This window comes from Psittacula echo, assembly GCF_963264785.1.
Source record: "Psittacula echo genome assembly, chromosome: 15".
NCBI classification, from domain to species: Eukaryota; Metazoa; Chordata; class Aves; order Psittaciformes; family Psittacidae; genus Psittacula; species Psittacula echo.
Window position 1 is genome coordinate 5,196,633 of NC_137751.1, and position 23,579 is coordinate 5,220,211.

Below are 23,579 nucleotides of genomic sequence, written 5' to 3' on the forward strand. Positions count from 1 at the left end.
TTCCTTGGTTGCAATAGATTGCTTCTGAGTCCTGGCTGGGTGGAATATATGGTGCCATGAAGCATGGCAGTTGATAATTCATGTTGCTACTCTGGGAAAATCTTTTCAACTTACAATATCAAAACTTCAAGCCAAATGACATATGCGAGTCTTGACCTAGCTGCCTTGATCAGTCAGTGGAGATGTGGGTACCATGCTCTTTGACTGCATAAATAACAGAGTTCTCCTCTCTGCTCCCAGCTATCACAATCCATCGGCATAGATACGGTGTCAGGGGAAATGCTGGGGAATGTGAAGTCATCTAAGTCACACACTTTGTTCTGTGGGGATGCGGCTCTGTTCATGTTGCTCTCTGCTCTGATAGGGCAATAAGTCAGTGATATTCGGATCCGTGCAGTAATGGTCCACACTGTCTCCAAAGGGTAGTAATGCATGATGAAACACAGTGTTACAGCCTGTGGGAGTATTAACATATTTGTAGAGCACAGAAGCAAACCCGATCAGTCTGGAATATCCTGATGATTTTTGGTGAAATGTGCATGAAATAGGTGTATAGGACCAGCGCATGAAACAGTAATTGGTCTTGTTTTGTGCTGCAGATTATGTTCCAGGCATATGGGGATAAACAAGGACCACTTCATGGGATGCTAATCAATACCCCCTATGTGACCAAAGATCTGCTGCAGTCCAAAAGGTTCCAGGCACAGTCTTTAGGGACATCATATGTCTATGACATTCCTGAGATGTTTCGGCAGGTAAGTGCTATTGGGGCCTGGTGGGTAGCTCTAAACTTGTGTACGTGCAGAGCACTGCTATCAGTTGCCATCCTTGCTTGTCAGGGAAACAAGTGGCCTGAAGTGGCTGATAGGGTTTATACAGCTATGGATTCAGTGTACTTTGGAAGAAATTAGGACTGTGGATACACTGCTGCTGTAGTTCCATTAATAAATCAAACAGTAGAAGCTGGGATGTAAACCAGAGCAAGCGATACCCACGGACTGCTGTCAGTCAGACAGGAGGAGGGATGTTTTACAGTGTTCTATCTCGAATATTAAGTCTCAGTGGATTACATAAAAATATTTGCAGATGGTCTTAACAAGAATTTCTCTTTCCATTGCCCAGTCTTTGATTAAACTCTGGGGTTCTATGAATGAACACGCATTCCTGCCAACGCCGCCGCTGCCTTCCGACATCCTCACGTACACTGAGTTGGTGTTGGATGACCAGGGCCAGCTCGTGCACATGAACAGGCTGCCAGGAGGAAATGAGGTAAGTTGCACTTTCTTTAATGCTCCTTTTCTTCCCATGTCCTGCAGTACATTGTGGTTTGGACGAGGTTTGACAATGGTAATGAAAATTTACCAACCAGGCACAAGATCTATTCATTCACTCTTTCACAGATGAAATCTCTCCCTTGAAAATGAGGTTTTTGTTTCATTAAAAATTAATACCTTTCATACAATGGGTGTTTTAACCTCCACAGTAAATGATGATTCCATTTCAAACCCGTGCCTATGCTGGTTTTCCTTCATAATTAAAAAGTGCTCATTCAGCGATTCTAGGTACCTGGGGTTTGTATTGGAGCAAAATCTGTTTTACAAGGCTAAATAGAAGTGTTTCCATTTGCTTAAAAAACAAAAAGTAAAAACAATTTTATGCTTTCCATTGAACTAATTCACCCTGCAGTGTTTGTGTAGCAGGCACTGGCAAGGTGTATGCAACATCCCCCTCTAGTGAATGATTTGCTTGAGACTAAGAACCTGTTAGTGCTGCTGGGGTAATAGAGCTGCTCCTTCAGCTGGAGCACGAAGGGACTGAGCTGTTGTGGTGGGGTTTGCTGATGTGTCATTCCACCAGCAAACCAAAGATTGCAGCATTGAAATGACCAGAGAGTAAAGCTGGTAGAAGATGTGTTTATTTCTTTTGCCAAGGCTAGATGGGCTTCAGTGAGTGAATGTTCCTGCTGTCATTTAAATCTGAACACTTCTAAGTGGTGGTATCATTTATTTCTACTTGGCATCACTGAACTAGCACCATCCTTTTCCTAGATACATGAACTTCAGATGTGCAAAAGCTCTGTTCAAAAACGTCAAGTATAGTGATGGGAAGAAATAGGGGTTTTCATCACTATTTACTGCATGTATCTTGTCAGGGGAAGGGTTTGAATATGATGTTTGCAGATTGAACCTAATCAGTAAATGGTGACTAGGGAAGCTCTGCGTCCTTGTCTGTCGCAGGCCTATAGGAGAACTGCTTTAACTAGTATAATTAAACCTGAAATGAGCTATTCCCTGCATTCTCAGTGAAAGCTGAGGCTGTGGAGGCTTATGCCATCATCTTTCTCTCTTTCTCTGTTTTCATTCAGCCTTTGAGTGGATGGTGGCTGGGGAAATAGCAAAGTCCCTCAGGGACGTAGCTCTGTTCTTGCTGAAATTACAAGCACAGAGCTGCCTGGGCATGAACATGTAGTGTTTACTCTGCCAGTATGAATACAAATAGTCTTATTATAAGAGATTCTGTACCCAAAGACAACCAAAAAAAAATTAGGATGCTTTTTTAACCCTTGGTAGACTTAGTTATGCTCCATCTGTAAAGAAATGACATGGCTGTTGTGGTGCGTGCAGTGGTGTTACCTAAAGCACAGGTTCCAGCCCTGCCTCTGTGGCTGTTATGCCAAGGGGCTGAGTCACTGGAAAGTAAGATGGACAAGGGGGAAGCATGATGTTCCCCTACGTTTTTTCAGTCTGGCTGCTGAAGATCCGTTCTTGTGGAGGTATGGACTGTGACATGCTTTATAATGACTTCTAGAATGGAGGTGAAATCCCAGCCCAGGGCTCGGTGTTGAGCCCCAGGAAGTGCCCCGTGCCTCCGAAGGGAGGCTCATGGATGTCAGCCCAGCCTGACTGGAGCTGGACAAGTCGCTGTAGGACCGTGTGCAGCTGGAATGAGGTTTGAGGCTTTGGTGTTGAATTGTGTCACCAGTCACCACCACACACAATAGTGCTCATTCACAGCTGAGAGGAAGAGGTTCCAGCAGCAGGCTGAAGGACAGGTGACATTCAGGAGGCGACGAGCTGCTGAACAGATTCGTTCCTCTGTGCTGCACTTGCTTTATCTGGATGAGCTGACTTTAGGCTTTTACGGTTTAATTCCTTTCAGCTGAGGAAACACATTTTCACAAAGGCACACTCCAGGTTCTCTTTGCAGGATGGAGAAGGAAGAGACAGGATGCTAGATAAATTCAGAGTATAAGCCTTTTCTTTGTTAAGGCTGTAAGTGGATCCATTCTGCTTTTGTTTGAGAATCAGTCTGCATGGCATCTGGGCAGAGAAATACAGCATCTTATCTGCCAGGTAGCAAAGATCCCTGGGGTAATCCATCAAGGTGGAAATAGCTGGTGGCATTGTGCAAGAAGAGGAATCAGGCCACAAGGAGCAGGAGAAAATCATCGTCATCGCAGACTGGTTTGAGTTGGAAGGGACCTTAAAGCTCATCCATTTCCCATGGGCAGGGACACCTTCTACTAGAGCAGCTTGCTCAAAATAGGAATTGGTTCTGTACTTCTTCCATATGATAGGGACCATTCTCAAAACGTGGCACATTTCCTTGGCTCTCTAAACTTGCCTGCATTTCTCACGGAAGAGTTTTGTCCTCAAATAGATATACTTGACTTTGGAATGCCAGAAGCCCATATACACTGAAGATCATGTTACAGGGGAGATAATCACTAATATGAGTCTTTGAATTTGGATTTGCTAAGTAAGTGCTGCGTATTATGTTATACAGCATTCCCCCAGCTTTGGTTAGTTAATGGTCAGTGCCAGCGGGGTCTGTGCCTGAGATCCAGGGGTATGAGCTGTTTCCAGTTCAGCCCCAATGAGCTGAGTTACTAAAGAGGAAATGTCTGCTGAAATCTGGCTATGGTAAATCTAGCTGCTCTTTAGTGCATTTCACTGTTGTACTTGGTTTAGATCAGACTCAAACACAGCTATTCCCATTGGAAGTTAATGCCTCACCACCATGGTACCAGCTGTTCCGAGGTAGGCTTGTCTTTCCTGCTGGAGCTATGCTACACCCTATGAACAGTTATGTTCTCTGTGGGAAGGGGTCGAGACACTCTTCCTCTCAAAGCATTCAGCTGGGCTGAGTGCTCTAATTGTTTTAGCTGGCAGGGAAATTGAGAAACCAGCAGAAAATCCAGGAGATTTGTGGTCAATGCGCTTAGCGGGAGGCAGCAACCGCAATTCCAATCCTTGCTCCAGCACAGGCAGAGCAGGAGCTGGGAGCCAAGTTTCTCCTGTCCTCTTGGAGTTCACAGGTAGCACTCTATAACCTGTCTGTGTTTGCAGGAAAACCTGTGAAATGGGAATTCTCAACAACTTTCAGAACACAAGAGGTGTTTCCCCGCTTAGCTCGAGACCACTTCACCGTAGCCCACCACCTCATTTGGCAGTGATTATCTCTTTGCTGGGAGTCTCAACAAAAGAAGCCAAGGACTTAATGGACCATGAAAATACAACTTGCTCTTTATTCCTACACAGTGTTTGCTCTTTCCGAGCAAGGCTCCTGCCTCTTACCACAGTGCATGGGGAGCATGCAGTGCTGCTGGCCCTGCTGCCTGGAACACATCGCTAATGCTGGGCCTTCTTCCAACCTCTTGTTCTCAGTGCAGCCAGAGCTCTGCCTGAAGCGCATCTGCTGTTTCTTTGGCCTGCAGACAGAGTCCTGGATGTTGCCTGGAGCTTTCTACTGGATGGTTTCTGTTCTGGAGCCTTCATGTTAAGCTTGTGAACTGTGTCCTGCTCTCTAATTGCTCTCTTTTTAGAAGTTTGGGGGGTTTTTTGGGTGTTGGGTTGGCTTTTCTTTTGTGTGTCCCTTCTATTACTGGTCTGGCTGCTTTGACACCTCTGCTCATGTGTCAAACTCTTGTGATGAGCTCTGCCTGCTACCACAGGATTTCAGTAAGCCCACACCTTTGACAAGGCTGAATGTGCCACGCTAAAAAGTGGAGGACAGTTTGTAACTAATCTCAGAGCCGTCAGCTATAGAAGGGAGCTGAAGATGACAGTATTTTATCAGCAGAACCAAGCAGCAGTCGATAGCTCCCTTCTAAACGCTCCTGAGTCAAGACTGAATAGACCTGGGGACAAATGGGGTAGAATTTAGTGTACAATTGAGCATATCAAGTACTGAGGACCAGAGGTGCGTGCTCGGCCTGACTCTTAACATAGGCCATTGGAAAGTACAGAGTTTATATAGGTGGCAAAAGCCCACTTGTAATTATTTGTAATCTTACATATTTTAACCTGAAATGCCGTTTAAGAAGAAGACTTTAAGAGAAGCTCCTGATTTCCCTCTGTAGTTATGTGGCTGTGCTCAAAGGGGAAGATTTCTGTGTTACAAACGGTGTGAACACAGAGCAGTGAGCAGAGCCAGGAGTGCAGAACTGCTGGCAACTCACATAAAACACTTGGTTTAAAGACTTCAGCCGTTGATTGCAGTGGCTCTGCGGATGGCAGGACCTGTAATATAGTGACACCCTCTTCAAATGCCCATTGAAGGTGGCTTTGTTCTGAAGATCAGCATATTAACTGAAGCCTTAGTGTGAAAAGGTAATTCCCTCAGCCTATGTAAGACTTGTCATTCTTGAGCTGGGCGTTCTGATGTTTTCCTCTAGCACTTCATGTATTTTGACTACAATTTACCGTGATCGTCTGGCACTAAGACTGGCTGATAAAACCCAACTCATCTTCAAGGACAAGGAGAAAGTGAGGGCAGGGAGTGCCTTGAGCAACACCCCGTGTTACCCTTCAGCCCAGGCTCACGCAGTGTCCATGGAAAATGTGTCATTTTCCCTATTGGCACTAGATGTCACAGTTTTCCCTTCTCAGCAGCATGAGGATCAGCAATAATCCATGATCAGAGCTGGTTGCTGGCAGGCTGCAGGAAGGTTTGGCCAGGTGAAACTCAGGACGGTGGTGGGCAGAGGAAAAGTCCCTGCATGGCCTGGGGCTGAAAGTGCAGCTTAATGAATATTATACAAGCAAAGCTTAATAGCTGAACTGCATGTTCTGCTTTGTCACCCCATGTTCCTGTGGTTAATGACAGGCACAGGGTATCAAAACCCCTCTAATGTCACTCTCGGATGCATCTTTACCTGTCTGTAACTTCCCTGGATGCAGGCTATTTTAGCTGACGTTTTCAAGCCTCACACTCTGCCTAGGGAGAAATTATTTACTATTTAGTTTGGAAAGCTTCATCAAAAATGCTTTTGTTGGTGCTAAAGCTGCAGTGTTCACAATTGACTTTGCGGGCTTGGAGCAGGAGCTTGCATTAGATAGAGAATCTGGTTTGGGTTCAGTGTTAGGCCTTTTGCTGTCCCCAGGAGACACTGCACAAGCTTCATTCCTTGCACACACACAGATGTGTGTGCAGTAAAAACTCCTTGAACAGGTTATTTGCAGCTTTCCTTTTGGTGCTCTGCATGTCCATCCACTTCCCCTGACCATCAGCCAGCTTAGTGCTCGTTTCCACCCTGGCTTGCCATCCAAGCACCCTCCAGTCTAGTGCAAAGAACCAGGACAGCACAAAGTCACATCTTCAGTCTGTGGTGCCACACGTTGCTTTCACTGAGCAAACCTTTGTCACGTTTCCTCCTGGAATCATTTCTTCCCATCTCTCATCCGCTTGGCTGCGTGCTGTTAGGAAGGGCCATGCCAATGCGTGCTTGGCTCTGCCGCCTGTGACCGCGGCTTTGATGGCTAAATGACATCTCTTTCAGAGCCAAGAGGAGCTGAAGGAATCCTGGGTTTTGGCATTCCACCCTTGTCAAGGCATTGAGGCTGAATGCCTCTAGCAGGACATGTGCATCACACCCTGTTTTGGGGAGTTGGGTCATGCTGAAGATAAACTTCACCGCTTTTGATCACAGTGTGAGTGCGGATCTGAGGTTCTGGGCATCAGATTTGAATGGTGAAAGACCAAAACTTGCTACATCTGGGGATGTCTTTGATCCCTTTCTAAACACACTTTATCCATGGCTGTGCAGCAGAGGGTTCAGCATCCTGGGGCAGTTGGCCACTGGTTTGCCTCCAGAATAGACAGAGGTTGTAAAGGGGTAGTAAAACCGACTGATGTTCCTTGATTTAACACGTCAGGACACGCAAGTACAGCAGGGGAAAAACAGGCTTTCATTAGTGCTCAGCTTCAGCATTTCCAGTGCTCACATACCAGACCCCTTCAACTGTTGCATTTCCTTTCTTATTATAACTTTTGTATGTAATAAATACTGACATACAAATGTATTCATGCTTTCTATCTATTTTTACATATAAAATTTCTGTATGATGTAGTACCACAGAATGGGAACAAGTCAGAATCCTTGCCAGGGTTCTCGGGGCTCAGTTGTCCTACTTAGAGATTTCACGACCCACATTCAGGTCTCCAAATTGGGATGTAAATAAGTAAAAATGAAGCATGATCAAGTACCTCAGCTCAGGCATCACCCTTGTTGTGAGGGAAGCTGGGTAAACCAGCACAACTGGCACGGCCCGAGCGTAGATGCTGTCAAATACTAAACTGCTCTCATTTACATCAGCTTTTGTCAGCTGTGCTTCTCCAGCAATTACAGATCCTGCCAGGCAGAGACTGTAAAGCACCCTGTGCCTGGACACCAGCCCCTGGTTGCCTTGGCTGCCTCCGTTCTGAGCCTCTTGTGCCTTGAGGAGGAGCTGGGATCGGTTTCTTCCCCATTCCCCTTGGTGCCTGTTGTCAACAGCTCCGGCTGCCACTCGCAGTCGATTTGTAACTGCATCAGTGTGTGTATTACTGTTCCCATCGATAGCGCAATTAATGTTGAAGTCAATTTTGGTGTTAATTTTAGGCCATGATTAGTGTTGACACTGTGTGTCAAACTAACGGCATTTACGAGCACCATGAAAACAAACGTTAGTTAATATCGTGCTTTTACTATCTGTTAATGGTTACATTAAGCCAAAGCTCTAGTGGGAGAAGATGTGTATGAAATTATATATATAAAACTTGTGTGTAATGTATGGATGTCGTGCGAGGCTGCATTGCTGCTGTGCTATTCAGGGAGCAAACGACATCTGAGCACTGAATCCTAATCACAGTTTGGAACATCAGAAATAATGATCACTTCTGATCGGAGGTTGTGAATAATTCATCCGCTTTGATTTCCACGTTCTGTCCAGTGATACTTTTCAAACCAAATGTGTTCCTACAGGAGAATAATGGCCCCACTTCTTATGGAAATACTGTGGCACAAATCATTTTGCCAACATAAAACCAGTTAAATAAGACTGTTCCTGCTTTTATTTTTCCCCTCCCTTTCGCCTTCATTCCTGGGAACAGAGCTGGGGCAGGAGCAGCTCTTCCAACCTGTGCTGGCTCTTAACAGGAGCCCGTTTTGAAGGCACCGCTCCTTACCATCACCCAGTCTTGTTCTGACAGTGCTCTTATGTGATTAGCTCAGCCTAATTAACCTGTGAGCTCACCACTTTTTGGCATGCTGCCCTTAACTTTAAAATCTCCTTTTTTCCCCTCAAATAGAGAGCCAGCCTCCCCATGAATTTAAACAGACTCCACGTTGTTTGTAGCAAAACCAGCCTTAGTTGTGCTCTGTGCTTTTTGTTGCTGGATAAATGGCACCAAACACGCTGTGTATGGGGAAGGCAGGAAGACACAAGTTCATCAAGTGGTGCACTTTAATTCTTCTTTTCTTAAACTGCTCCATATTTGTCAGCTATAAACTATTTTTCTCTTTACTATGCCCTGAGTAGGTAGTTTTTTCCTGTTCTACTCATCAGCATTAACAAAAGGGATTTTATTTATGGAGAGGATGCACAGTCTCAGGTTAGAAAACTATTCCAAGAATTCTATTATAATCTGAGTTATCTAAATAGGAAAAGCTTTTAATTTTCTTGTTTTCTGTGCTGTCAAAAATCAACAAGCTGATGAAAGTGAGGAAAATCCCTTAGATGTGTAGGTGAGAGCCTGTGGAACCAGTCCTGGGTGCTGATGGAGCTCAGTCACTAGTCCCTAAGCCCTGGGGTTAGCGTTAATTCACCTGCCTTGCAGGTGAGCTGAGGGTGCCAGGATGCTAGTGCCAGTTCATTGTGGTTATCATGCAGGTTTCTGGCAGTGGGCTTCATGTGTTTCCATCTTGCTTTTTACTGTGGTAACGAGTATTTAGCAAGTATAAAGCCTGAGCATCTGAGTTGCTTGTGTGAGTTGTGCTCATCTAATGGTGCCTGAAGCTTTCTGGGGTGGTCCTGGCTGATGGGATCAGTGCAGCTGCAGGGACACCCTGTAAATCCGTGTTTGTGCCGTTTGGGGTGGTGCAGTTTTAAAGAGAACATTCCTCCATCTTCCCTGTGGGTTTCCATCAATAACTGGAGCTGGTTTCTGAGGTGGTATCAGAAAGTTCTGTAAGTTCTCACTTACGGATTTTAGTTGTGGCAGGGATAAAAAAACCCCTGTGAAGAACTGAGCTGCAGTAGGTGTCAGGGTATAGGCAGCCATCCCTTACTTCTTAATCTTGAAGTCTTTAGCTTTGGATTTGCAGCCTTTTTTAACCTGCTGTTTCTAACTGCGAGCTTGAGAGTTAGCACAGAGGCACACTATCCAGCCCCTGGCATCTCTTTTTCTGCTATGAAAGTCCATCAGCAGAAGAGCAGAAGTCCAAGGAGCCTGTGTGGTTTTGTTTGGGATCCATTATGTTCCTCTGCCAGGCTCTGGACTCATCTCTGTGACCCCCAGTCTCTCTATACCCCCTTGTTTTACATCAATACAACTTTTGCCTATAATTTGTCAATAGTACTGGTATTAGAGCAAAGCATCCCACTGCCTTCTAGGGGTTTATCCTCCTGCCTCTCAAAGTGCTGCAGTATCTCTCTCTTCCAAAGGCTGCAGTTGGATGCTGAGATGTAACTGTAAATCTGCAAATACTCAGAAGCAAACACATTAATCCCTTACGACACATTAGTCAAAATAGCAGCGGATGGAACTGAGGGGAAGGTGAACTGAAACACCCTCATTCTGTTAACTTGCAATCTCAGCTCTTGGAATGGGAGGTGCAAGGGAAAGGAGCTGCCAGTAGCCAGTTGTAATGGCTTTGGATTGCTGCCTGCTTTACTTCCAATGACCCTTTGATTAATTCCTCTCCCATTTTATTTTTTTTAATGAGCCTATTATGGCATATCTTATTGCAGATGTTGATTGGATCTCAACTGTGTATTGTGCCGTTTTGATTTGGATTAAATGGCACATATCTATCTGCTGCTTCTCCCCTCTCCCCCTCCCGCTTTAGTTCATCATGTTCGGAATTCAGAGTCTCCACAATGAGAGTTTCAACCCTCCTGATAGCAGAGGATGTGCAATCGGCTTGAGGAATGTGTACTCAGAGCTTATGATCCTTGGGCAAGCGGAGACTGGGTGATGCATGTGGCTTTCAAGGGACGCTGCTATTTCCATCTGTTAATGGCATTCCAGGATGGCCAAGTCCCCGGTGCAGCGATACGTGGCAGCTGAGAGATGGGAGATGCAGGGTACAGATGTTGCTGATCTCCATAAGATGGGTCAGAAGAGATCATCTGGTGATTTTAAAAAGAGAAATATGCAGCAAAAAGCATTACTTATCCAGGCAGGTTTGGAAAGAAACTGCTGCAATGTTTGGGAAGCCAAAAGGGAAGAGCCAAAGAAATGAAAGGAAGGACAGAAAAAAATCAGTGGAGGCAGTTATGAATAAAAGGATGATTAAAATGAGGGAAGGGTGACAGAGAAACAGGGTGATGAGGTTCTGGGGTAATACCTGGGTATCTCAAGCGGGTGGTCAGGAGTCTGTACAGCAGCACATCCATCCTCACCCTGGGAGCTCTGGCACATGGAATAAATGCAGCACCCTAAGAGGGGTGTCTTCAGAATGTGTTGTGGACCAGTGACAGACCTCTGAATGGGGAAAGAGGGAGCCAGTGTTGGTGTCTGGGGTGGGAAGAGCAATGGAGGATGTGCTGCAGGGAATCTGGGAGGCATTAAGACTTCCCAGCCGTGTTTCCACACTGGCAGCACATATCAGAGCTGGTCTTGTTGGAGCTCCCAAAGAAAACACACCAAGTGCAACACAGTAAAATGCGTAATTCCCCACTTTCCCATCTTGAGGATCTACACTTAGTTGTTGTTCTCTGCTCTTTGATTGCAGGTTGGGATGGTGGCCTGGAAGATGACTCTGAAGACCCCGGAGTATCCTGAAGGCCGTGATATCATTGTCATTGGCAATGACATTACATACCGGATCGGCTCTTTTGGGCCTCAGGAGGATGTGCTGTTCCTGAGGGCCTCAGAGCTTGCTCGGACACATGGCATCCCCCGTATCTATGTGGCTGCCAACAGTGGAGCCAGGATTGGTTTGGCTGAGGAGATTCGGCACATGTTCCAAGTAGCTTGGGAAGACCCCAATGACCCATACAAGGTAAGGAGGCACAGGAGTCACAGGTGAAGCTCTGCAGCATCTTACTTTTGTACTACTTCTTTTAATAGAGGTGAGGATAAATGTTTGCCAGACTGTTAGATCCAGAGTTTTCCTTGCTATTGGATCTCTCAGGCAGCAGTCTTGGCATCCGGAATGAATTGGTGCTAAATGCTGAAGGCATCCCTCAGCTGGAGCTCTGATGTTAAGAGAGGATTTTCTTGCTGCTGTCTGGGATTAAATCCTGCTCCCTCAGAACATTCTTTTTGGAAGGGGTTATTGGGGATTCGGAAGGGAATCCAGATGGGAATTAGATGAATGAACTGTTTTTCCCTGCAGGGATACAAATACTTGTACCTGACTCCTCAAGACTATAAGAAAGTGAGTGCCCTGAACTCAGTTCACTGTGAACATGTGGAGGACAATGGAGAGTCCAGGTAAGCATAGACAGGTCAGGATGAAAACCTTTCTGTTCAGTACATGCTTAAGTACTTTGCTTAACAAGGGCCTAGTGGAAAAGAGAGAAGTCAGTCTGAGGGTGCTGGGTAAGAGGGGATTGTGCTGGGGAAGGAAGGCATGAGAGATGTAAAGAAAAGGTAAGATCCTCATTATAATCTCTTGTTCTGTTTCTTTTTCCTTTGAGCTGCATTCTCTTCCTTTCTGGCCCTTTTTCCTATAATCAGCCTGCTCCTCATGGCCTGTTGGAATGACAGAATGACTTTTCCATGAACAGTCCTCTCCCTTGGCGTTTCCTCTTTGCAGTGCTGCTTTGGCTACTCTGATGCAGGACTATTTCATGCAGAATGAGCCCATGTACTGATCCTGGCTGGGATTTATGCACATTATTCTTTAAAGCCTTAATGATATTTAGTCACTTTCCATTTTCTGGGTAGCAAACTGATTCAGCAAATCATTGGACCTTGTGACTCAAAGGCTGTATGTGTCTCCCTCAGGTATAAGATAACAGATATTATCGGAAAGGAAGATGGACTTGGAACAGAGAACCTCAGAGGATCTGGCATGATTGCTGGAGAATCATCTTTAGCCTACGAGAGTGTTATCACCATCAACTTGGTAATCCCCCACTGCTTTCTATTCTTCAGACTATTGTCTGCTTGAGCTAAAAACCCTGCAGTGATATCCAGAAGGGACATCTGGGATCAGGCTTCTGGGTGTTATGAATTGGCTCCCGTAGGCTTTGAGCAATGCCACTGGCACCATTGTGGAGCTGGGGCCCTTGCAGGCTCAATTTAAAATGCTTGTAGAAAACTGTTATTTGGCTTCATATTTGCTCAGTCTCTAAGTTGCTAAGTCTCTTTTTTAAAGTAAAGATACCGTGCTTTACCTAAAAATAGAATCTGGAGGTTTGCAGTGAGAGCAGGTTTTATAGCCTTGCAATACAAACGTGCCTAGCGTTATCTAAGTGTTTGAATCAGAGGGGTTTGGCTGGGTGGTAAGACAGAAATCAATGTAATTGCTTTATTTCCTTAAGGTTACATGTCGGGCAATTGGAATTGGAGCTTACCTTGTCCGGCTGGGTCAGAGGACTATCCAGGTGGAGAACTCTCACATAATCCTGACTGGCTGTGGAGCCCTCAACAAAGTGAGTCTTTATGTGTTTCAGTCTTCAGAGCTATGTGAATTGAGCTGTTTTTGTGGGTTCTGCTGGAGACCCGGGGAGCTGCCACCACTCTGTGTCACTGTACTCAGTCCCTTTTGGTTTCTTCCTTCTGGGGCTCCTTCTGATCAAGGAGAACCAGCACAGGGCAGCAGCTGTGGAACTTGCCTTTGCAGTGTCTTTCCTTTGCTCTCTGGTCCTTTCTTGACAAGAGCATCATACTGACAGCCAGAGGCACTGTTCCAGGCATCCCGGCTGGAGATTGGCAGGGCACCTCGGCACAACTGCAGATTAAAGGGCTTGAGCATGAGCCAGGTGAAGGGGAAGAAGGAGAAGCAGCTTCTAACATAGTGTTGTGGTTTAACCCCAGCTGAAACCAGGTCATGTAGGTTGTGTGCAGTGACTAAATGACAGCAGTGGGGAAGCCTGCAACTGGGCAGCATCTTCTTCCACCCACTGTGTACTGTGATGGAGGAAATGGGGCTGTTTCCAGTATCTGGAAGGTTGTGTTTCAAAACTCATGGGCCCAAACCTCCCTGAGCTTTCAGCCATCCTCAGGATTGTGGGGGGAGCACTGAAGCCTGATGAGGGGTGTGTGGATAGAGATTCCCCAGGGTTCAGGCCTGCTGTGGACATCTCAGCTGTGGGAGCAGGAGGAGTACCTCAGGCTGTAAGAAAACTTAACTGCTTTCACTCCTAAAGTGGCTCTTCTTTCCCCTCCTTCATCAGAGGTGCTTTTTCTCCCTTTGCTGCCCCAAGCCTATTAATACCACAGCCTCCAGCTCGTTGTTTGAGGCAGGCACGACTCCGTTCTCATCCCTCTCACTGAGGGCTTTGTTTACATGGGAGTTGGGATTGTGCAGCGCGAGTGCCCTCCCCATTGTGCAGCTTTGTTCTCAGGCCCTCTCCAGCACCTGGGGTGGTTGTGCTTCAGCACAAGCTGTGTTTCAAGGAGTGCCTGCCTGACAATGGGAGATAAAAGGAAAATAGTCTCTCGTTGAATCATTTCCCTGAATAAAGGGGGCTCTGCAGAAAATGAAGCATTGATCCTATCAACTCTAGGATGCAGCACCCTCAGTTAGATCTCTTACACACGTCACACACCTGCATCAATGGAAGGAAAAGAGGCATTTGAAGATCCATCCGTTAAAAAGAAATTGAGTCAGTTTAGTGCTTGCTCAAGTGGAGTAAGTTGCCTGGTTCCAGCTGTCATTTGTGGGGGATCGGGGCCCTGCAGAGTTTCCCAGATGGCAGGGCCAGGCTGTTCAATCCTTCTCTCCTCCTCTCTTCTTCCCAGGTTTAACTGCTCTCTCTACCCATGGAATGAATGTTTTCATAGGATTAGATTAATCTCACTACATTTTAGGCACTTAAAAATTAAGGATTTACCCTAAATTAAGGCTTCTGTCAGCAGGTGTAGGCAGGAGGAGATGCTTTCTGGGGGGTGACTTAGCCCATCCCAAGAGTTTTCCTCCTTGCGCATGTGTTTTCATGGAGGCATTGAACCTCTACTTGGCTAAAGGTCAGGCAAAGGAGGAATCTGTTCCATCCTATCCAGCTTTCCCAGTGAGACAGCTAAGCCCAGAACGAGGAAGTTTACCTATCCTTGAATAGTGAGAGACTGGGAATCCAGTTATGACCAGAGCTTTTTGAATGGATGCAGCTATAATTGTGTCCCACAAGAGTGATGTCCAGTGCTAACCTGAAGTGACCAAGCTTAGTCCAGGGGGGGTCTTAAGGAGAGTGTAAAGCAAATGGTGAATGCTAATGCAGGATCTACTTCAGGCTTACCCTCTGTGTCCCTGTTCTTCCATGTAAACTGTTAAACTCTTGTCTTTTGAATTTAGATGGACAGTTTGAACTTTCTTTTGGTTAGAAAGTGGCTGGCCCAATGTCAGCCATGGCCAGCTGAGCAAAGTGTTCCTTTGTAAGGAGTGCAGAGGCTCTTGGGGCGTGATGTATGAGTTCATGTTCATTCACATGAATAAGACTCTAAAAGGGTCTCGTGGTGGAAACCCATTGTAGTTCTCTGTGGAGCGGGTGAGCTCTGCTGCTTCTTGTTCCCTTAGAACAGATGGCGAGAAGAGCCTGTGCAGCAAAGCCAGCGCTTTACTGCATGGGAATTGAAGGTCCCCAGTCCCGCTGACAGGGTCTGGAGGGAAGATCATGGCTGAAACAGAAGTAAATGCAAACTGCTGCCTCATGACAGTTGGAGCTGGAGGTATCCTGACCCCATTGTGTGGAAATATTTCTTAAGCTTTTCCCAATTAGGTCCCAGAGATCTGGGACAGGTTTTTCCATTGCTGACTTTTAACTGCTGTCTTCCTGAAGGATGCTGTGCAAAGCTGACACGTGCTCTTGTGCCTACAGACCTAGCTTCAAAATGTCTTCTGTCTGGAGGAAGAGAACATGAAATGGGGACAATTGGGCTTTCAGGGAGCAGTGAGAGGACTTTGGGGGTCGTTTTGAGTTTTGGTGTGAATTTCCCTTATTGAAATACTGGATTCTTTCTCATTTAAAGGGGGAGCAGAGGGGGGGCTGTGAGAAACATTCTGTGCCAGCAGATCTGTTGCTGGTCTTGTTCATTATCATTATGTAAAACCAGCCTGAGGGTTTAGGTGTAGAGGGAAAGGTCCAGCTGCCAAAACCAGACTGTAACCTATAACTTAGATGATGAGCTCAAGGTCAATAGCATTTTTTGCTGGAGCTAATGTTTGGTTCCAGAGGTTGGTTAATCACGTGCTGGCTGTGCCCGTGTCACTGCTTTGTAAGTAGAGAGGCCGATCACTGTGAAACACCTGCTACCAGGCAGGTTTAAGCATTCTCTCAGCCCCATTGCCTGGCAGGGGTGACAAGAAGCAGCACAGGAGCCGTGTGAGGCTTCCCTCTGCTCCTGATGAAGCTGTCTTTGTTCATAGCCCACACCGACAGGCACTGGGGGGGAAGACCTGGGCGAAAGGTGGCGATGCTCCGCAGTGGGGACACAGTGCTCTGCGTGCGGGGCACCGGGGCTGCATTTCATCCGTCCCCCTTTTGTCTTCCCCTGGTGCATTTCAGCAGGGGGTGGAGAGGTGGAAATGACATTTCATTCCTGTGCCGGGAGCGTGCGCGCGCGCCTGTGCCGAGCCCGCTGACCCCCCTGGAAATGGAAATAATGATAATGCGCGTCTCCTGACTGCATCAAAGTATCAGCACATCAAAAGCCAGGAGGCATGAAATGCAAATGATAAAGTGAAAGCAGATGGATTGTGCATGATCGCCTGATGCCCAATGAATTTTAAGAGCTGCCGGTTCACATGGGGAGAGGGGCTGAAATAAACACGTTAGCCCGGCAATTCTGCTTTTTGTTCTCTGCTGCTCACTCCTGACAATATTTCTTCACACTCCAGCGAGCAGCCACTCCATCTCCCTCCCTCTCTCCCTCTCCTGGCTCTCTCCCTCTTTCTCTCTCTCTAGCGCTGTCTACCTCGCACACGTCTCGGGTCATGTCGCCGCAGCTCCGGTGGAAATAATAAGATCTAAAGCACGAGGTTGTTATTTGCATAGAAATAGCATGGAGCCCCAGGCAGTGCGGGGGAAGGACACAGAGATCATTTGTCTAAAATTTTAATGAAAACTTTTGCTGAGGCAGAGGTTTTCATATATATATATATGTATGTATGTATATATTTTAACTTTGCCTCCCCCTTTTTGCCACCCCCCACTTCCTCCCCCAACTCCCTTTCCCCCTGATTTCATCTCTAACAGGTTAATTTCCACTGGTTTTCTATCTAATAGAGCCCAGCGCTCCCAGTTTATGCACTGCTCATCTGGTTCAAGCTTCCAGTCCTCACAAGGATGTTCCCAAGTCTGTGGCTGACCTATTTATAATGAGTTTGCTCCTCCTTGTCTTTTGTGTTGAAAAGGAAGCCTGTCTTTAAGGCTGTTTTGTTAGTGTAAACAAATAGTGGCTTTCAATCACATCTCTGCAGAGGCATGGCTTGGGCTTCCTCTAAGGGAAACCAGGTTTAGCAGAGGTCTTCAGAACCCTCTACTAACCTGATGCACATCAGTCTGTTATAGAGAGGCCTTCAGAACCATCTACTAACTTGATACACATCAGTGTTATAGAGAGGTCTCCAGAACCCTCTACTATCTTGGTACACATCAGTCTGTTATAGAGATGGTCAACCTGGTGATCTCAGTTTATTTTCTGAGTGATGATGAACTGTCCCTCACACTGCACTTCACAACAGGACATCTAAAGTGGTCGTCACGTCACTTCTGGAGGTGAAGGGAAGAATGTAACCAGCAGTGTTCTGTTTCCTCCTGTTTAGCTTTATTTTCCCCCAGTGATATCCTATAGTACATAGGGAAAGAAGCAGTGAAGGTGAAGAGTCAGAAACTCACAGAGGCAAAAGGATGCTGGGGCATGAATTAGCAGGGCTCATTTGGAGAGCTTTAAACTAGATTCGAAGGGGGATGGGGTTGTAACTGGGCTTGCCCCAGTGGGGCAGCACTCTAGGATTGATGAAGACCGGGAGGCCTCCTATAATGCTAGGGTGAAATTGGTGAGCTCAGCTCCCTCCTTGAAATGCCTATACACCAATGCATGCAGCATGGGAAATAAGCAGGAGGAGTTGGAGACCTGTGTTAAGTCAGGAGATTATGATCTGGTGGCAATTACAGAGACGTGGTGGGACAGCTCGCATGACTGGAATATACTCATGGAGGGCTATGTCCTTTTCAGGAAAGACAGGCCAGCCAGGCGGGGTGGTGGGGTTGCTCTTTATGTGCGAGAGCAGCTGCAATGTACTGAGCTCTGTCCAGGAACAGGGGATGAGCGAGTTGAGAGTCTGTGGGTGAGAATTAAGGGGCAGGCTGGCAGGGGCGATACTGTTGTGGGTGTCTGTTACAGGCCACCAGATCAGGGTGAGGAAGTTGATGAGGCCTTCTACAAGCAGCTGAGAGCGGCCTCACAGTCACAGGACGTGGTCGTCGTGGGGGATTTTAACTTCCCTGATGTTTGCTGGAAGGACTACTCAGCAACCCAGCCACAGTCCAGGAGGTTCCTCCAGTGTATGGATGATAACTTCCTCATGCAAATGGTGGATGAGCCAACCAGGAGAGGAGCGCTGCTGGATCTCATCCTCACTAACAAGGAGAGTCTGGTCGAAGCAGTAAGGGTTGAGGGCTGCCTTGGTTGCAGCGACCACGAGACGGTGGAATTCAGGATCTTGTGTGGTAGGACCAGTACAATAGCAAGTAGAATTGCAACCCTGGACTTCAGCAGGGCAAACTTTGGCCTTTTCAAGCAATTGCTAGGGGAAGTCCCATGGGCAAGGCTGCTTGAAGGTAAAGGGGCCCAAGATAGTTGGTTGGCATTCAAGAATTGCTTATTCCAAGCTCAAGATCAGAGCATCCCAACATATAGGAAGTCAAGGAAGAGGGCCAGGAGACCTGCGTGGCTGAATAAGGAACTGCTGGGTATGCTCAAGTGGAAGAGCAGAGTTTATAGGTCATGGAAGGAGGGGCTGGCCACTCGGGAGGAATATAAGGCTGCTGCTAGAGGATGTAGGAAGGCAGCTAGGATGGCTAAGGCCTCCTTAGAATTAAATCTGGCCAGAGGGGTCAAGGACAACAGAAAGAGCTTTTTCAAATACATAGCTGATAAAACTAATACCAGAGGCAAGGTTGGCCCACTGGTGAATGGGATGGGTGCCCTGGTGACAGAAGATACAGAGATGGCAGAGTTATTGAATGCCTTCTTTGTGTCAGTCTACTCTGCCGGAGGCAGTCCTGAAGAACCCTGTACTCCTGAGACCTCAGATGAAGTCAGGTCACTGGAGCAGTTTGCCTTAGTCCATGAGGAATGGGTTAGGGACCAGTTGAGCAATCTGGACATCCATAAATCCATGGGTCCAGATGGGATGCACCCGCGGGTGCTGAGGGAACTGGCGGAAGTCATTGCTAGACCACTCTCCATCATCTTTACCAAGTCTTGGGAAACGGGAGAGGTGCCTGAGGACTGGAGGAAAGCAAATGTCACTCCAGTCTTCAAAAAAGGCAAGAAGGAGGACCCGGGTAACTATAGACCGGTCAGCCTCACCTCTATCCCTGGGAAAGTGATGGAACACCTTATCCTTGATGCCATCTTAAGGCATGTCAAGGATAAGAGGGTTATGAGGGGCAGTTAACATGGCTTTACCAAGGGGAAGTCATGCTTGACCAACCTCCTAGCCTTTTATGAGGAAATAACACAGTGGATGGATGATGGCAGAGCGGTGGATGTGGTCTACCTTGACTTCAGCAAAGCATTTGACACAGTCTCCCACAGCATCCTCATAGCTAAATTGAGGAAGTGTGGCCTGGATGATCAGGTAGTGAGGTGGACTGCGAACTGGCTGAAGGACAGAAGCCAGAGAGTTGTAGTCTATGGGGCGGAGTCTAGTTGGAGGCCTGTATCTAGTGGAGTGCCTCAAGGGTCAGTATTGGGACCAGTATTATTTAATATATTCATCAATGATTTAGATGAGGGAATTGAGTGTACTGTCAGCAAGTTTGCTGATGACACTAAGCTGGGAGGAGTGGCTGACACGCCAGAAGGCTGTGCTGCCATCCAGCGTGACCTGGACAGGCTGGAGAGTTGGGCAGGGAGAAACTTGATGAAATATAACAAGGGAAAGTGTAGAGTCCTGCATCTGGGCAGGAACAACCCCAGGTTCCAGTATAGGTTGGGGAACGACCTGTTAGAGGGTAGTGTAGGGGAGAGGGACCTGGGGGTCCTAGTGGACAGCAGGATGACCATGAGCCAACACTGTGCCCTTGTGGCCAGGAAGGCCAATGGCATCCTGGGGTGTATTAGAAGGGGGGTGGTCAGTAGGTCGAGAGAGGTCCTCCTTCCCCTCTACTCGGCCCTGGTGAGACCGCATCTGGAATATTGTGTCCAGTTCTGGGCCCCTCAGTTCAAGAAGGACAGGGACCTGCTGGAGAGAGTCCAGCGCAGGGCGACAAAGATGATTAAGGGAGTGGAGCATCTCCCTTATGAGGAAAGGCTGAGGGAGCTGGGTCTCTATAGTTTGGAGAAGAGGAGACTGCGGGGGGACCTTATTAGTGTATATAAATATATAAAGGGGGAGTGTCATGAGGATGGAGCCAGGCTCTTCTCAATGGCAAACTATGATAAGACAAGGGGTAATGGGTATAAACTGGAACACAAGAGGTTCCACTTAAACTTGAGAAGAAACTTCTTCTCAGTGAGGGTGACAGAACACTGGAACAGGCTGCCCAGGGAGGTTGTGGAGTCTCCTTCTCTGGAGACATTCAAAACCCGCCTGGACACATTCCTGTGTAACCTTATCTAGGTGTTCCTGCTCTGGCAGGGGGATTGGACTAGATGATCTCTTGAGGTCCCTTCCAATCTCTAACATACTGTGATACTGTGATACTGTGATACCATTACAGTCTGAGATGTTCAAAGCGTAGCTCAGAACCAGAACTCTGGGTCTCATTTTCCAGTGTGCAGCCAACTGCCTGGTTGTGGTGTGACACGTTTGATCAGCAGCTACCTGCTGGCAGCTTGGCCTTGAATCCTTAGTTCGTTTCTATTCGGAATGTGTTTTGAGCTCATCAGATGGGAAGTACCTGCATTGGCAGGGTGGGTAACCCCATCCTGAGGATTTCTTTCTGTGGAAGGTTTTGCCTTCAAAATGATCTTAATTTAAACAGTGTGTCTGCTTGTATAACCTATTCTAGACCTGAAAAAGCTGAGCAACTAACCAACCAGGTTAGTAATGCACTGTTTCTAGAACTGAGAATGGGTGGGTTTTAGGGGGAGAAAACACTTCTGAAGAACAGCTTTTAGAGGGGTGTTTGTCAGGTGAACTGATGAGTGGAACCATTATTGTTTGCTAAGGCAACATGTAAATATCCAAGGAACTTCCAAGCCTTTGTCCAGTGACCTTTCTTGAGTAGCTCTTCCACTGGTGCAGACACAACTGTGGTGGTGAGGATGTTAACGTGATGGGCAGCGGAGTGTATGTGTCAATCAGGTGACTGTGGGTGAGTTCCTGAGGACTTGTTGAACCAACAGACCATAATTGCTGCGAGGATCGTTTTGACAATCTGCATTTAAAACCCAGCACTCCAACAACCCCTTTGCAAGAGGCCAGGAGAGAATAGCCTTGTATTTTAATTCAGTCCTGAATTGTATTGACTGCCAAAGCCAGAGCTGAGATTGGTGTGGCTGCTTTTGAGGAGATTGATGGTTTCATTGATGTAGATCTGCAGCTGAATGGTAGGAGCATCCACATGGCAGGCAGAGAGAGCAGTGTACATGTGGGACAGCTTGAATCAGCTCATTGGATAGTGGTTGTCCCCTGCTGTAGGTTGCTTGGTGACACAAGTTTATATTGATGTACATGGCTCTGTGCTGTTGGTGGCTCTTCAGCATCTTCTGACTGACACATGGAAGTACCCTGCCTGCTGGTGGGGTGTCATTTGGTCCCAGTGCTAAAGCAGCCTGGCACTGACCTGATGGTTGCAGGCTATGCCTGAGGGAAGCAGCAGAGCTTGGTGGATGCTCTGGGACTCAATACCAGGGTGAGAACACGGTTCAGGGCTTGGGAGGACCAGGCAGAGCTGCTCAGGGTGCTGGGTCAGGTCTGAGGCTCACTGGAGGAGCTCGTGTGACGAACAGGGAGCTTACACAGTCTGTCGTGTGTGAGTGATGGGTCTTCAGTCTCACAAACAGTAATATTTACCCCTCAATTTCACAATGTGGAAGAATAAATAGAAGCCCTGTGAGACTGATACTGTTTGAGGGGTTTACTGTAAAATGCAGACTGGGGAAAGCTCTTCTTTTGAGATTCAAGGCAGGGATAGCTCAGTATCTGCTCAAGATGACTCCAGTCTTGGGATTAGATCAAAGCAATCATGTGAGAGCAATCATGTGAGTTAGAACAGCAAGTGCCAGCCCTGTCATTCAAAGGAGCATTATAATTATTAATGCATGATATGAATCTTTCTGTAGTGGCACAGCAAGACTATTAGGAAGATAGGTATGGGTGCCGGCTGTTTGAGAATGCTAATCAAAGAGGGTCTAGGAAATGTCAAACAGAAATCGACACTTCAGCAGCATTCAGCATCCACGGCTCCTCATGGATCTCACCAAGGTTACCCTGCTCTCAGCTCCAGCAGTGGGGGAAGCAGGAGGAGCTGCTCAGCTGAGTCTGGGGTGGATGCAGGAGGTGATGTGATGAGAACAGGGACACAGGTTGGTCTCTTCAGCTTTCAGGACCAGTGTAGGACCTTGGTGCTGGTGGAGGTCTCCCTCACGTAGGTCACCTTCACTCACACCCTAACCAAGCCAGTCTGGTTTGAGAACCAAGGTCACAGTGAAGCTGTTGTAAATCAGTCCCATTTTAGCAATGTTTGGCAATAGGAAGGGAGCAGAATTGATTCCTTTTAATGCCAGTGAGAGGCGTAAGCTGATGGGAGAGCTGGTTGGTGGCAGTGCTGGTCACACAGAGGTCTTTGCTCGGTGTAGAGAGATGAATGTGAGCAGGATGGATGCCTGGACTTCAGAGGAGTGCAAATAAACCAACATTACCCTGTGTTTCTACATTTTATTTTTAATTGCCTTTCTTTAAGTGCTGATATTTGTGTATTGTTCCCATTAGAGACAATTTACGTTCCAGGCATCACATTATCAGTCCCTTTATGTTTGCTTAGGGAAGAAAGTCTAATAGATTTCTGTTGACTTCTTTTTTTCCTCCTTCCTTCTATCATTTTTAATATGGATCTTGATCAGTTTATCTATGGGAATGGTGCTGGAGCTGTGTGTGTGTGTTTATTCCTGCTAAAGAGGAGTTTATTTAGCACAGTGGCCTGTATTCTGCCTGTCTAAACCTGCCAGGAAAACTCCAATGGATTCTAAACCCTATATAGGTATCATCAAACCAGGACTGTATCCCAGTTCCCGGAGGGTTCCCATGCCTGCAGGGTATGTTCTTACTGGAGCATTAGCTCGGGTACCTGATGTTCACTGGAGCTGAAGGGAAGAAGGCCCAGAATAACTGGTCCTGACCACCGTTCTTTTTTGGGGTGTTCCTATGTGGTTATCAGGGACCTGCCTGTGGGTCTTTTCTGCAGTGGCTCGTGGAGAAATTACCTGTCCTTCTGAAGGGTATTCTGGAGGTATTGCCCTTCCCTGTGAGGGTGCTGAGGCACTGGCACAGGGTGCCCAGAGAAGCTGTGGCTGCCCCATCCCTGGCAGTGTTCAAGGCCAGGTTGGACACAGGGGCTTGGAGCAAGCTGCTCCAGTGGAAGATGTCCCTGCCCGTGGCAGGGGTTGGAGCTGGATGAGCTTTAAGGTCCCTTCCAACCCAAACCAGTCTGGGATTCTTTTGGGGTCCAGAAGGTGACCAAGGGAATGGCCAAACCAGGGTCATGAAGTCAGTCATTGATACTGTTTATCAGGCTGGTGTGTGGATGGGG

At 47.0% G+C, this 23,579-nt stretch overlaps 1 protein-coding gene across 3 annotated transcripts in view; it reads left to right on the forward strand.

Annotated features, from left to right (window-relative positions):
* Positions 1–23,579, forward strand: part of ACACA (acetyl-CoA carboxylase alpha) — a gene marked incomplete at its 5' end in the record, with an annotated part of 100,579 nt that overhangs the window by 47,993 nt on the left and 29,007 nt on the right. For all 3 annotated transcript variants that reach the window (XM_080630174.1, XM_080630175.1, XM_080630173.1), the window contains 6 exons: positions 600–755; positions 1,123–1,269; positions 11,219–11,488; positions 11,825–11,922; positions 12,439–12,559; positions 12,978–13,088. In XM_080630174.1, the coding sequence (XP_080486300.1) occupies positions 600–755; positions 1,123–1,269; positions 11,219–11,488; positions 11,825–11,922; positions 12,439–12,559; positions 12,978–13,088 (903 nt within the window). The remainder of the gene's footprint in view (positions 1–599; positions 756–1,122; positions 1,270–11,218; positions 11,489–11,824; positions 11,923–12,438; positions 12,560–12,977; positions 13,089–23,579) is intronic.